At 48.6% G+C, this 14,325-nt stretch overlaps 1 protein-coding gene across 10 annotated transcripts in view; it reads left to right on the forward strand.

Moving 5' to 3' along the window:
- ICA1L (islet cell autoantigen 1 like) overlaps window positions 1-14,325 on the forward strand; it is a 93,515-nt gene that overhangs the window by 42,766 nt on the left and 36,424 nt on the right. For all 10 annotated transcript variants that reach the window (XR_012905258.1, XR_012905259.1, XM_075933841.1 and 7 more), the window contains 3 exons: window positions 6,107-6,205; window positions 7,716-7,792; window positions 8,656-8,705. Coding sequence is in view for 8 of the 10 variants with exons in the window: in XM_075933841.1 (XP_075789956.1) it covers window positions 6,107-6,205; window positions 7,716-7,792; window positions 8,656-8,705 (226 nt within the window). In the remaining 2 variants the exon portion in view is untranslated. The remainder of the gene's footprint in view (window positions 1-6,106; window positions 6,206-7,715; window positions 7,793-8,655; window positions 8,706-14,325) is intronic.

Genomic DNA, 14,325 nt, shown 5'->3' on the forward strand with positions numbered 1-14,325 from the left:
TCCTTTGTTAGTTGTCCTAGTTTCCATTTTTTATATGACTCCTTTTTTATTTTGAGATCGTGCAAGATCTCCTTGTTAAGCCAAGCTGGTCTTTTGCCATATTTTCTATCTTTCCTACACAGCGGAATTGTTTGCTTTTGGGCCCTTAACAACGTCCCTTTGAAATACTTCCAACTCTCCTCAGTTGTTTTTCCCTTCAGTCTTGCTTCCCATGGGACCTTACCTACAAGTTCTCTGAGCTTATCAAAATCTGCCTTCCTGAAATCCATTACCTCAATTGTGCTGGTCTCCCTTCTACCTTTCCTTAAGATCATGAACTCTATTATTTCGTGATCACTGTCCCCTATACTGTCTTCCACTTTCAAGTTCTCAACTAGTTCCTCCCTATTTGTTAAAACCAAATCCAGAACAGCTTCTCCTCTCGTAGCTTTTTCAACCTTCTGAAACAGAAAGTTGTCTCCAATGCAGTCCAGAAACTTATTGGATAGCCTGTGCCTCGCTGTGTTAGTTTCCCAACATATGTCTGGATAGTTGAAGTCCCCCATCACCACCAAATCTTGGGCTTTGGATAGTTTTGTTAATTGTTTAAAAAAGGCCTCATCCACCTCTTCCACCTGGCTAGGTGGCCTGTAGTAGACTCCTAGCATGATATCACCCTCGTTTTTTACCCCTTTTAGCTTAACCCAGAGACTCTCTACACAGCTATCTCCTACATTCATCTCCACTTCAGTCCAAGTGTGTACATTTTTAATATACAAGGCAACCCCTCCTCCCTTTTTTCCCTGTCTGTCCTTCCTGAGCAAGCCGTACCCTTCCATACCAACATTCCAATCATGCGTCCCATCCCACCAGGTTTCTGTAATACCAATGATATCATAGTTGTATTTATTGGTTAGCAATTCCAGTTCTTCCTGCTTATTACCCATACTTCTCGCATTTGTATATAGGCATCTAAGATACTGATTTGATCTTGCCTCCCTGTTGTGCCCTGACCCTGACCCTCCTTTCTCCTTGCCATTATAGGCCGTAGTCCCCCCCATTTCCAACCCATCTCCCAGTCCCGCACATGCAGCACTTACCTGTGGGCTTTGCTCACCTGCCCCCAACAAACCTAGTTTAAAGCCCTCCTCACAAGGTTAGCCAGTCTGTGTCCAAACAAGGCCTTCCCGCTCCTGGAAAGGTGAACTCCATCTCCACCAAGCAGTCCTTCCTGGAAGATCACCCCGTGATCAAGGAAGCCGAATCCCTCCTGGCGACACCATCGTCGCAGCCAGGCATTCACCTCCAGGATGCACCTCTCTCTGCCCGGGCCCCTATCTTTGACAGGAAGGGTAGAAGAGAATACCACCTGCGCTCCAAACTCCTTCACCCGTACTCCCAAAGCCCTGTAGTCACACTTGACCCGCTCAGTGTCACACCTGGCAGTATCATTTGTGCCCACGTGGATGAGTAGCATGGGGTAGTAGTCAGAGGGCCGGATAATCCTCGACAATGCCTCCGTAACATCTCGGATACGGGCCCCTGGCAGACAGCATACCTCTCGAGATAAGCTGTCAGGGTGACAGATGGGTGCCTCCGTTCCCCTCAGAAGAGAGTCTCCAACCACCACTACCCTACGTTTCCTCCTCGCAGTGGTGGCAGGAGACTGCTCAACCTTGGTGGTGCAAGGCCTGGTCTCCTCCACTGTGGGGGGTGACTCCTTGTCTCCTGCTGAAAGTAAAGTGTAACGGTTATGTAACAACACAGTGGGAGGGTTAGGAGCAGGAGTGGAACACTGCCTGCTGCCGGAAGTAACCAGCTGCCAGTTCTCACCCTGCACCACTGCCTCCTCCATAAGTGGCTGGTCAACAGTCCCACATCCTAGGACAGTGACCTCCGTGGACTCCACAGGAATACTGTCCAGGAATCCCACATGCAGATGGAGTACAAGCTGTTAGGAACAGTATTCCTGATGATGCCACAGCACAACTGGTGGTTGAACTCTGTGAATTTATCCTCACACACAACTATTTCAGATTTGGTGACAACATATACCTCCAGACCAGTGGCACTGCTATGGGCACCCGCATGGCCCCACAATACGCCAACATTTTTATGGCTGACCTGGAACAACGCTTCCTCAGCTCTCGTCCACTTACACCCCTTCTCTACCTATGCTACATCGATGACATCTTCATCATCTGGACCCATGGGAAGGAGACTCTGGAAGAATTTCACCATGATTTCAACAGCTTCCACTCCACCATCAGCCTCAGCATGGACCAATCTACACGGGAGGTCCATTTCCTGGACACCACGATACAAATAAGTGACGGTCATATCAATACCACCCTATACCGAAAACCTACCGACCGCTATACTTACCTGCATGCTTCCAGTTTCCATCCCGGACACACCATACGATCCATTGTTGACAGCCAAGCACTGAGGTACAACCGCATATGCTCCAACCCCTCAGACAGAGACCTACACCTACAAGATCTTCAACAAGCATTCTGTAAACTGCGATACCCACACAAGGAAGTGAGGAGACAGATTGACAGAGCCAGACGTGTACCCAGAAGCCTCCTGCTACGGGACAAGCCCAAGAAAGAAACCAACAGAACACCACTGGCCATCACCTACAGTCCCCAGCTAAAACCTCTCCAACGCATCATTAGTGATCTTCAACCCATCCTGGACAATGATCCCTCGCTTTCACAGGCCTTGGGAGGTAGGCCGGTCCTTGCCCACAGACAACCCGCCAACCTGAAGCATATTCTCACCAGCAACTACACACTGCACCATAATAACTCGAACTCAGGAACCAATCCCTGCAACAAACCTCGGTGCCAATTCTGCCCACATATATACACCAGCAACACCATCACAGGACCTAACCAGATCAGCCATACTGTCACTGGTACATTCTCCTGCACATCCACCAATGTAATATATGCCATCATGTGCCAACAATGCCCCACTGCTATATACATCGGCCAAACAGGACAGTCCCTACGTAAAAGAATCAATGGACACAAATCTGATATTAGGAATGGCAACATACAAAACCCTGTAGGGGAACACTTCAATCTTCCTGGACACACAATTGCAGATCTAAAAGTTGCCATCCTGCAGCAAAAAAACTTCAGGACCAGACTTCAAAGAGAAACTGCTGAGCTACAGTTCATCTTTAAGTTTGACACAATTAACTCTGGATTAAACAAAGACTGTGAATGGCTTACTAACTACAAAAGCAGCTTCTGCTCTCTTGGAATTCACACCTCCAGATCAGCTGCTAGAAGTGGGCCTCATCCTCCTTGATTGGATCCACCTCGTCATCTCCAGCCTGATCCTGGCCTGCATATTTATTCCTGCCTCTGGAAATTTCCACTACATGCATCTGACGAAGTGGGTCTTTGCCCACGAAAGCTTATGCTCCTACACTTCAGTTAGTCTATAAGGTGCCACAGGACTCCTCGTCGCTTTTGCAGATTCAGACTAACACGGCTACCCCTCTGATATTAGATTTCTTGTGGCCCAATCCTCTAATTATCTGGGATCTCTCCCGATCTCCATGACTTTTCAAAGATAATGGCCAAAGGCTCCTCAATGACATTGTCAGTGCCAGTCCGGACCCATAGATTTATGTACCTTTAGCTTTTCTAAATAGTTTCTAACCTGTTCTTTCCTCACCAAGGGCTGTCCACCTTCGTCCCATATTGTGTCACTTAGCTCATTAGTCTGGGAGCTGACCTTGTCCGTGAAGACAGAGGCAAAGAAGGCATTAAGTACTTCAGCTTTCCCCACATCATCTGTCACTAGATTACCGCCCTCATCCAGTGGGGGCCCCACACCCTCTCTGATCACCCTCTTCTTGCTAAACGTGCCTGTAGAAACCTTTCTTGTTATCCTTCACATCCCTTGCGAGTCGCAATTCCAATTGCGCTTTCGCCTTCCTGATAACTTCCCTTCATTCTCAAGCTGTACATTTATATCCCTCCCTAGTCATCTGTCCAAGTTTCCACTTTTTGTAAGCTCCCTTTTTGTGCTTAAGTTCACCAAGGATTTCCCCAGTAAGCCAATCTGGTCTCCTACCATATTTGCTTCTCTTGCTACGCATTGGAATGGTTTCTTTCTGTGCCTTCAGTAAGGCTTCTTTAAAATATTGCCAGCTCTCCTAGGATCCTATCCCTTTCATGTTAGCATCCCAGGAGATTCTGCTCATCAGGTCTCTGAGGGAGTCGAAGTTTGCTTTTCTGAAGTCCAAGGTGTGTATTTTACTACTCTCTTTTCTTCCTTTGGTCAAGATCCTGAAATCTACCATCTCATGATCACTGCTTCCCAGGTTGTCACCCACCTCTACTTCCCCTATAAGTTCCTCCCTGTTTGTGAGCAGCAGGTCAAGCTGCGCCTGGCCCCAGTTGTATCCTTCAGCATTTGTACCAAGAAGTTATCCCCAACATTCTCCAAAAGCTTCCTGGATTGTCTGTGTATTGCCATAGTGGTCTCCCAACAGATGTCAATATGCAAATAAAATGTTACTGGTCTGCCAAAAGCTCTGGCCCCCAGAGTACCCCAAGGCCAGCCCTAACTCCTGGAGCCTCCCAACCTTCCACTACCCCCCAGTGCCAGCCACTGTCCTGATAGTCCCCTGCACCCAACAACCCCCCTAGTGCTAGCCTCCCACCAACAGTTCACCCCCGTGCCAGTCCCCTATACCAAATGCCTCAGTGCCAGCCCCCCATCATCAGACCCCATAGTGCCAGCCTTTGGTTTCCAAAACCCCCTCAGAGCCTCTCCAGTGCCAGTCCCCAATATTAGCACCAGAGGCCCCCATACCAGCGCTGTACCCAGACCCCCCCACTTATAGCCCCACCTCAGAGTCCCCCTAGTGCCAGCTCCCGAGTCTGAATGCCCCAGTGCCCCCCAGTGTCAGCCCCCTGCTCCTTAGAGCTCCCTACTGCTAGAGCCCCCCCAGCACTAGCCCCACTCCTGGAGCCCTCAGTGCCTGCCCTACCCCCCCCCACACACACATAGTCCTGTGCTGCCTCCAACTACCAGATTAGTGCTGCTGCTCAGGTCACAGCTGCTCTAAGGCTGCTGTTCTGGGCTCTGTGCAGCCCTCCTGCTGCGCAACAAAGCACTCTTCTCTGGCTCGGGAGACACCCCACCCCTGCCCGGTGCTGGTTTGCTGAGAGGCAGGGCAGGACATACCTCTCCAAACAGCTACAGCAGAAGGGGAGGCTCTGGGTGGTATATCCCAGCTGTGGCCCCCAGAGTCACCGCAGCCAGGTGGTCCACGAACCAGCAGTGGGCCACGACCAGCTTACCTGAAGTACACCCAAAAGGCTTTGCACATCATTCATTAAGGAAATAGCTCATAAAGCCTTCCAGATAAAATACAATGGCCTGTGGACAAGAGAACCAATTCAAGCTATAACAACAAACCCAATACCTGAAATGAACTGAACCCAAACAATTTTTTCCTGGTTTGGATAAATCCTCTCCTGTCCAATATCAATCCTTTTCATTGCTACACTCTTCCTAATTCCACAGACTGATAAATCAGTGAGTCTCAAGTCTCTCCTGTCCATCCCTAGGTTGCTGCTCACTGCATATATGCTGGCACTTGAGAGTTTTATAAGTAAGCATGCTTCTGGCAGGAACCCTCAAAATGGAGAATCTTGCACATTTTAGGGCTTCTTGTAAGAGCAGTATGTCCATCTTTATATATATTTTCATCCTTGTTGAAATAAAAATAATGACAGAAGTTTTGCAAAATCATTCCAAAAAATACCTTGTACAGAGAAAAATCCTCCATTTCAATCTCTCTCTCAACAGAAGATTCTATTTCAACCTAGTGAACTTTTCTATTTTCTCTCTCTGTCCTGTTCACTCCACCTCAATACCTGGAAGTTTTAGCAGCAATTCTTTCATCTGTGAAACATGCAAGAGTTACACGTTTCTTTCTCAAAACATCCTTTACATATAATATTTTACTAAAATGGAATAGTTGGGATTGGGAAGAACAAATTGATTATGTCAAAAGAGACAGGGAAATACAATATAAATAGCTGTAAGAAGTAAATCTGTGTAATAGCTGCTTGGAATTTGTCCCTCTCAGATTACCTTTTTGCACTTCTGCAAGAAGACAGCAGGATTGATGTTCCAAATCCATGAGGAATTCATAGATGTCCACCCATATCTCTCTCTTGCACTTAAGGTGAAGTTTTCATTTTATTTCTGTTAGATATATGGTTCCCGGAAATTAAAAAAAATTCCAGAGAAGTAAATTTCAAATTATATAATAATTGTAATTTATTTCTCTAGAATTAAACTACTGACAAATCTGGCACAAACAAGTCCATTCCCCATGCTCATTCTGCAAGTTTGCAAGTCAAATGGATAAGTTGTACATTTATCTGCTTTCTATGTAAAAAGCATAACACAACCAAAAAATCCTCTGGTTAAGGTTCGATGTATAAAATATATAAGGGATTAATAAATAAGTGATTTTAATAAATGTTAGATTTATTATTTATAAATGTCAATTATTAGAGTATTACAGAGTTATTAGCTTATTGCTATCCATAACTTAACTCCAATGACATGCTTATAACCACAATGTATACTACTCATGTCTGTGGCATGTCTATAACATATATTAATCTCTATATAAATCATTTATAAATGGAATCTTTATATACAATATGACCAAAACTTTAGTGCATCCATGTAAACGCAGTGTGTACAGTTGCAATATTATAAAATCAGTATCGAAGGCAGACTGGGAAACTTGGCTGGGCCCTAATTTAAGGTGTGCGGGCAATTACACGAGGACAGGGGGTAGCAGCCATTGGGGCCACCTCTCTTCCCCTCCATCTTTCAAGGGGCCGGTAGATGCTCTGGCCAGAGGCCCTGGAAAAATGCAGGGAGGCTGAAGAAAAGTGAACCGCCACTTGCACAGCCCCTCTGTCCAGCACTCTAGCTGGGGATAAGAGTCAGGGGCTTGCACTGCTCTGCCTGGCACTCTTACCAGGGAACAGGGTCAAGGCACTGGGATTTGCCCAGCTACAGCACTCATGCTGGACAGCAGGGTTGGACTGCGGGGGCTTGCCCAGCTCCAGCAGTGAAGAGAGGGGCAGGCTGTGGGGTTTGCCGTGCTCTGCCCACTCATCACTTCTGCCAGGAAGCTGGGTCTGGGCACACCGGGGCTTGCCCCACTCTGGTGCTTCAGATGACGATTGGGGGCTTGCAAGCTCTTATGCCTGATCCCACTCCCCAGCAAGAGCGCTGAGCAGGAGGAGCATGGCAAATCCCTGACCTGGCTCTGCAGCTGGAGCACTAGACAGGCAGAGTGGAGCAAGCCTCACATCCTGATCCTGGACCTTGGCAGAAGCCCTGGGTGGATGGGCAAGTTCCCACAGCCCAACCATGCTCTCCAGCAAGGGCACCAGCAGGGTGAACAGGACATGCGCCGGGGTAGGAGGAGACCTGCATAATAAGTGAGTGGGCCACAACCCACAGAGGCCTACCCATGGCTACACCCATTTATAAAGTGTAATCAACATTTCTTAATTACAAAAAATGGTTGTTACAAGCAGGTAACTGAGAAAAAAGTTACTGCTATAAGAGATTACTGTGTTCAAATCATTAGATGGGAGAGGTGAATTTGTAGATATCATCTGTTCCTGCTTTTAAATTATATTTTCTCCACATCTCAACAACCACAGGAGCCCTCCCTGAACAACCCCACTGAAGCACATAAGGAGAAGACAGAGAAAGACACCATCAGTGCCAACGTTGATAAGTAAGCAGGAAGAAAAATGGTGTGAGATTGTAAAAAAATTAAAAACACACATTTTGAACATGTTTGCTGTATGCATTACAGGAGGGTCTCTGCTTCCTAGGATTCATAAATAATATTATATAAACTTACTTTATTCTCCATCTTGCATTTTAAAATCTTTTTCATTTTTTTCCATTTTGGCATTTTCTTGATTTTTTTTTCTGTTTTTTCCCTCTATCAAAAACATTATCTCATCTAAATCATTGTTTGAAGTCAGCGCTCTTAGCCATATAAGACTGTCTTTTATGATAATTTGTTTATTAGCGTATATATGTTAAAATATTTTTAAATGTCCGCTAGTGTGGACTCCATTCCTATTCCTAAACGAGGAGTAACGGTAGTTCGGACTAGGAAGCCTAGTCTGAACTACCTAGTCCATGCCGCGTGTAGCTGCGCGGCACAGAGTCCACACTAGCGGACATTTAAAAATGGCGGCGCCCGGCTATATGCAAATGAAGCCCGGGAAATTCAAATCCTGGGCTTCATTTGCAACTCTGGTTGCCTACATTACCACCCTAGTTCAAACTAGGGTGGTAGTATAGACATACCCTTGGCTAGTTTATAGAAGTGCTGATCACTTATTGAGAGTTCAACCATTTCAAGATTTCACTTTAGTGCTGTTAATTTTGAGACAAGTTGCCAGATTTTCCTCTTACTTTTACCAGTGTTAATCCAAAACTACTTGACTGAAATTCTTGCAGTTACCTAAATGAAAATTAAAATGAGAGAGAGGCCTTAATTCTCTCTCTAGCATTGAGCCACTAACATTTTCAGCACATCTTGCTTCTTAGTGCTCTGATCAATTCTCTTTGTTTTGGAATCAGGTTAATTTTGTTGGATGAGGAAACGTCTATCAGTTTGGAAAGAGAAGCAGGTAAGATGTTAAATATATCTGTATATTTTGGATTTCAGGTAATTTGATTGAATGACAAGTAACGAAGCCTCTCTAAACACATTGCTATAAAAACATTAGCTTGCTACATGCTAATCTGTATTTTAGTCCTGACCTTACATGCTATATTTTTAACACACACATACAAACTATATTCCCATATAACCTTAATTCAATGTCCTGGTGCATTATGATACTATTATATCCACAGGACTGAAATCTCATTCAGTACCTATGGTGGACTATGCTCCATAGATTTATAAAAAAGCAACTGAAAAAACAGTTCTTCTTCAAGTGATGTCCCCGTGGGTGCTCCACTGAAGGTGTCGGGCTCGTCCCGGCGCCGCAAACTGGAGAGTTTTTGCCAGCAGTAGCCCCCTCTGAAGGACCTCGCGCCGTTCGCGCTCTTTTCTGCGTTGAGCGGTCCGACGCGCCAGTTCCTCCTAACCGTCCACGGCCGCAGACGGAGTTAGAACACGCTCCTCCTTTTCTGAGGAGAATTGAGATTATCATTATTATTAGTTCTATTCCCAGTTAGCCCCTTCCCTGTATTATTAGTTTTCTCTAGTTGTTAGTTAGTTGTTAAAAAAAAAAAAAGAGAGTTAAGAGTTACAACAGTTAAAGTTAGAATTAACGGCCGTCATTCCTAGGCCTCTACCGACCGGCCCCTCTAGTGCCGCCATTATGCCCGGATCTCCAGGCTTCAAGTAGTGCGCCTCTTGCGCCGACCCTATGCCTGCCTCGGACGGCCACTCCCGCTACATCCGCTGTCTGGGAGAAGGCCACATCCCTCAAAAATGCGGTCACTGCTCTAAGCTGACCGCTTGGGCTAGGCATGACAGAGAAATGCGCCTGAAGATGTTGCTTTTCAATAAGGCGCTCCAACCCCCGTCAACTGAGCAACGGGAGGCTTCAGTCCCACGTTAGTCTCGGGACGGAAAAAGCTTCGCTTCCTCTAGGAGCGTAAGTGCAGGAGAAGCACGGAGCTCATCGGGCTTCCCTCCCAGACAGGGAGCAGATAAGGCACTTAAAGCCCGCAGTACATCGGCGCCTAGTTTCACGCTCTCTGTACCACCGGCACCGGCAGCGCACCCGGAGTCGGCACTGTCATCTATGGCACCGAGCCTCCACGTGGCACCGCTTACCACCACGGCGCCACCCGCGGCACTGGGACCTCGACCGGCACCGTCGAAATACCTGCCAGCGAGGGGGGAGTCGGCACTGACGGCCGGCACCACGCCATCAGCTAAAACGGCACCAATATCCAACCCGGCGCCATCGGGACGAGCCGGTGCCGAGAGATCAGGAGGCGCGCCAATCCAACCCAACGCTGAGAAAGCAATCGGCGCCGAGACCAGCCCGGCCTCATTCAAAGCGCGGGGAGCAACCCCCACGCCAGAGCGAACACCAGCACAGCTCTGTCGCACCAACCTCTGCGGAGCCAGCTCCCGTGGCCCAACAAATTGGTGCATCAGGAGAGGATACGGCACCGCCATCCCCAACCTCGGTGCCAAGGTTGCCACACCTTTTAGGGGATGTATCCGACTCTGTCTCCGTCATATTGGTCCAGGGCAGCCCAGTCTCAATGGCTCCTCCACCTAAGAATATTCCAACTAAGGCACAGAGGAAAACACACCACGTCCGTACACCTTCCTCCAGCCCGGGCAGAGCAGTCTTCTCTCCTGAGCCATCTCTCTCACCTCGTCACAGGGGACGACATTACTGCAGTCATTCTCCCTCTCGGGACTACCGGCGATCCTCGAGACGGTCCTTCTCACCACGCTACCGCTACTCATACTATTCGAGGTCTCCATCTCACTATTCCTGTCGCTCACGATCTCCACGATCACCCTCCCACGTGTATGATCACCATCGCAGGAGCGCTACCTCATGTTCAGCTGTCTACTCGCACCACGATTATCACCATCGGCGAGACACCTCGTACTATCGTGACCGCTCACTCTCTCCCACAAGGCTCTCTCAACCCTTGTCTCTGCAAGAGCGTCAATCATATTCATCACAGCCAGAAACCCAAGACTCCATCCACTGGTGCAGTGCCCTCCAATGCCCACCGGTGACGCTTCACATGGAGGCGCCCCTCAATCCCCAGTGACAGACCAGCAACCTACAGGTTCCCCGACGGACCTCTCCTCCTCCTCCCCAGATGATGCGGTTTTTAACAATGAGCCCTCTCTGGTGGATGATTATAAACAATTTCATGAGCTTTTTAAAAGGGTCGCCTATTCCCAGAATCTGCATACTTCGGAAGCACCCCAGAAGCAGCACGCGCTCCTTAGGAATCTTCAACAATCCATCAAGTCAAAGCTGGCCCTTCCTTTCGATGTGGCAGTCCTTGAAATCTCCAACGACATCTGGCAGATGCCAGCATCCGCGCCTCCTACAAACAAGCGCACGGATAGGAAATACTTTATTGATGCAAAGGATGCGGAATTTCTTTTCACCCATCCCACCCCCAACTCCATCGTTGTTGAGGCTGCCCAATAAAAGGCAAAGTCTACACAATCTAGAAATTCGGCAGTGGACAAGGAAGTGAAGAGTCTGGACCTCTTCGGCAGGAAGGTCTATTAGTCTGCTACGGCTATCCTGAGAATGGCCAACTACTCCACCCAGCTCGCTAACCACAATTTCGACAACTACTCTAAGTTGGCTCGTCTCATACATCATTTACCGGAGTCCAAGAGAGAGGTACTAAGATCTATCATGCAGGAGGGTTACACAGCGGCCCACACCGCGCTCCAGATCTCTTTTGATATTGTTGATTCCGCTTCCCGCACTATGGCGACGTCTATCATCATGCGACGCGCCTCTTGGCTACACCTGGCATCCGTGCCCAAAGACCTACAACCCAAGGTGGAGGACCTCCCCTTTGAGTGTGCCTCGTTGTTCGCGTAGAACACCGATCAAGTGTTGCATTCGGGAAAGGATTCCCGAACTACGTTGAGAACCCTTGGCATGTATACTCCGCCTTTCAGGCGCAAGAGAGCTTGGCCCTACAACAGGCAGAGGCCTTCCTCCTCCTATACTGCTCAACGCTTTAGACCATACGAGCAACACAGGCAGAGGCAGTTCCCTCAGCGACGGTGCCAACAATCCAATAAGGCGCACAATCAACAATAACCTTGACAGCAGGTTTGACGCCCTTGTCGAGGTACTGCGCGCCATACCCCTGTTGGAACCCTATCCGCAGGTAACCAAGTTATTCCAGTATTGCCTGAGGCCCTACTACCACCGTTGGTTCGCCATCCCCGTCCCTTTTCAGGGACCCCTCTCACGACCTTCTACTGCGCCAGGAGGTCACGTGCCTAATTACTACTGGGGCAGTGGAGGAGGTTCCTTCCGACTTCAGAGGCAAAGGCTTCTACTCCCGGTACTTTCTCACGAGAAAGAAGTCCGGCGGCTGGAGACCAGTTCTAGACCTTCGTGGCCTCAACCGCTACCTGCGGAAGCAAAAATTCAAAATGGTTACTTTGGGTTCCATCATACCATCACTACATCAGGGGGATTGATTCGTGTCCCTCGATCTCCAAGACGCGTACTTTCATATCTCCGTCCATCCGGTACACAGGAGATTTCTACGTTTTACCCTAGGCACCGACCACTACCACTATGCTGTACTTCCTTTCGGTCTTTCTGCAGCTCCCAGGGTATTCTCAAAGACCCTAGCAGTTGTAGCCGCATACCTCCGATGCACTGGCATCACCATCTTCCCCTATCTCGACGATTGTCTACTCAGGGCCCCTTCTATGCAACAGATCGAAACCGCAGTTACCGTCGCGAGAGACATCTTCGAAGCTCTAGGACTGGTAATCAACCTACCAAAATCATCTCTGATTCTGTCCCAATCCATCGAGTTCATTGGGGCCAGGATAGACTCTGTAACCCCCAGGGCGTACTTACCCATGGACAGGGCCCACGCCATCCGAGACCTAGTAAATGTCCTGCGCACCGCTCCGGTGGTCTCGTTCCTCACGTGCCTGAAGTTATTAGGCCACATGGCTTCTACAACGTACATCATTGCACATTCGCGTCTCCACATGCGGTGTCTGCAGCACTGGCTCCAGATGGTACACAGTCCCGGCATCACCGCTATACACAAGTTGACATCCATACCTGCTCGCGTCAAAGATTCACTGACGTGGTGGCTCGATCCGACCAAGGTGCTTGTGGGTGTCTCATTCCGCGCTCGAGCTCCATCTCTACAAATTACCACCGACGCATCCCTCATGGGCTGGGGCGCTCAAATGCTACAACATCAGGTCCAAGGTCTATGGTCTCACCAAGAAGCCCTACTCCACATAAACTTTCTGGAGCTCAGAGCAGTCTTCAATGCATGCCGTCACTTTGTTCATCACATCCAAAGTGCCTCAGTACAGATCCTTACGGACAACATCTGCACCGTATACTATATCAATCGCCAGGGTGGAGCCAGATCCAGAACCCTATGTGCAGAATCAATACGCCTTTGGAAATGGGCAATTTGCCACGGCGTCACACTCAAAGCTGCTTACCTCCCGGGCAAGAGCAATACCATCGCGGATACACTGAGCAGATCTTTCCACTCCCAACACGAATGGGAGCTCCTCAACGAGGTAGTCCGTGGCCTCTTCCAACTATGGGGCCACCCGCAAGTGGACCTTTTTGCCACTTGAGACAACAAGAAATGCCGTTCTTACTGCTCGAGAGCTGGCATAGGCAGCGGATCGATAGGAGATGCCTTTCTGCTTCATTGGGGGAAGTACTGTCTTCTATACGCCTTTCCCTCAATTCCCCTCATTCCTCAGGTGATAGAGAAGATACTGGCGGATGCAGCAACAGTAATCCTGGTGGCTCCCTTTTGGCCCCGTCAGACTTGGCTGCCGCAACTTATGCACATGTCGATGTCTCAGCCTCTCCAACTTCTGCAGCGGACCAACCTCCTCTCCCAGCAGCATGGCACCCTTCTCCACCCCAGTGTCAACCGGCTGCACCTAACAGCCTGACTGGCTCCAAGCAGTCAGAGAAGTCCTCATACAAAGCAGGTGCCAATCCACCAGGAGATCTTACCTCTACAAGTGGCGACGCTTCCAGACGTGGTGCCACTCACAGGACACGGACCCTCGAAGGGCACCTATACAATCCATCCAGGACTATTTGCTCTGCTTACGTTCACAGAGCTTGGCGATTACTTCACTTAAGGTTCATTTGGCTGCAATCTCAGCCTTCCATTCTCCCGTAGATGGATCTTCTGTCTTTGCACATCCATTCTCAAAGAGGTTCATGAAAGGATTTACCAACCTTTACCCACCATACAGGCCCACTCCTGAGCCCTGTGACCTTACCTTGGTATTGGACACTCTTACTCGGCCACCATTTGAACCGCTGGCAACTTGTGACATGCGGACTCTCACCACTAAGGTCGCCTTTCTCCTGGCGATCACGTCGGCCCGCCGCGTTTCTGAACTCGCAGCACTTTCCGCCGATCCTCCGTATACGTTATTCACCCAACAGGGGGTTATATTATGCTGTCACCCAGCCTTCTTGCCAAAAGTCAATTCATCATTCCACGTCAACGAGCCCATGGTTTTTCCCATTTTCTTTCCGA

Source organism: Pelodiscus sinensis, chromosome 7 (assembly GCF_049634645.1).
Source record: "Pelodiscus sinensis isolate JC-2024 chromosome 7, ASM4963464v1, whole genome shotgun sequence".
NCBI lineage: Eukaryota > Metazoa > Chordata > Testudines > Trionychidae > Pelodiscus > Pelodiscus sinensis.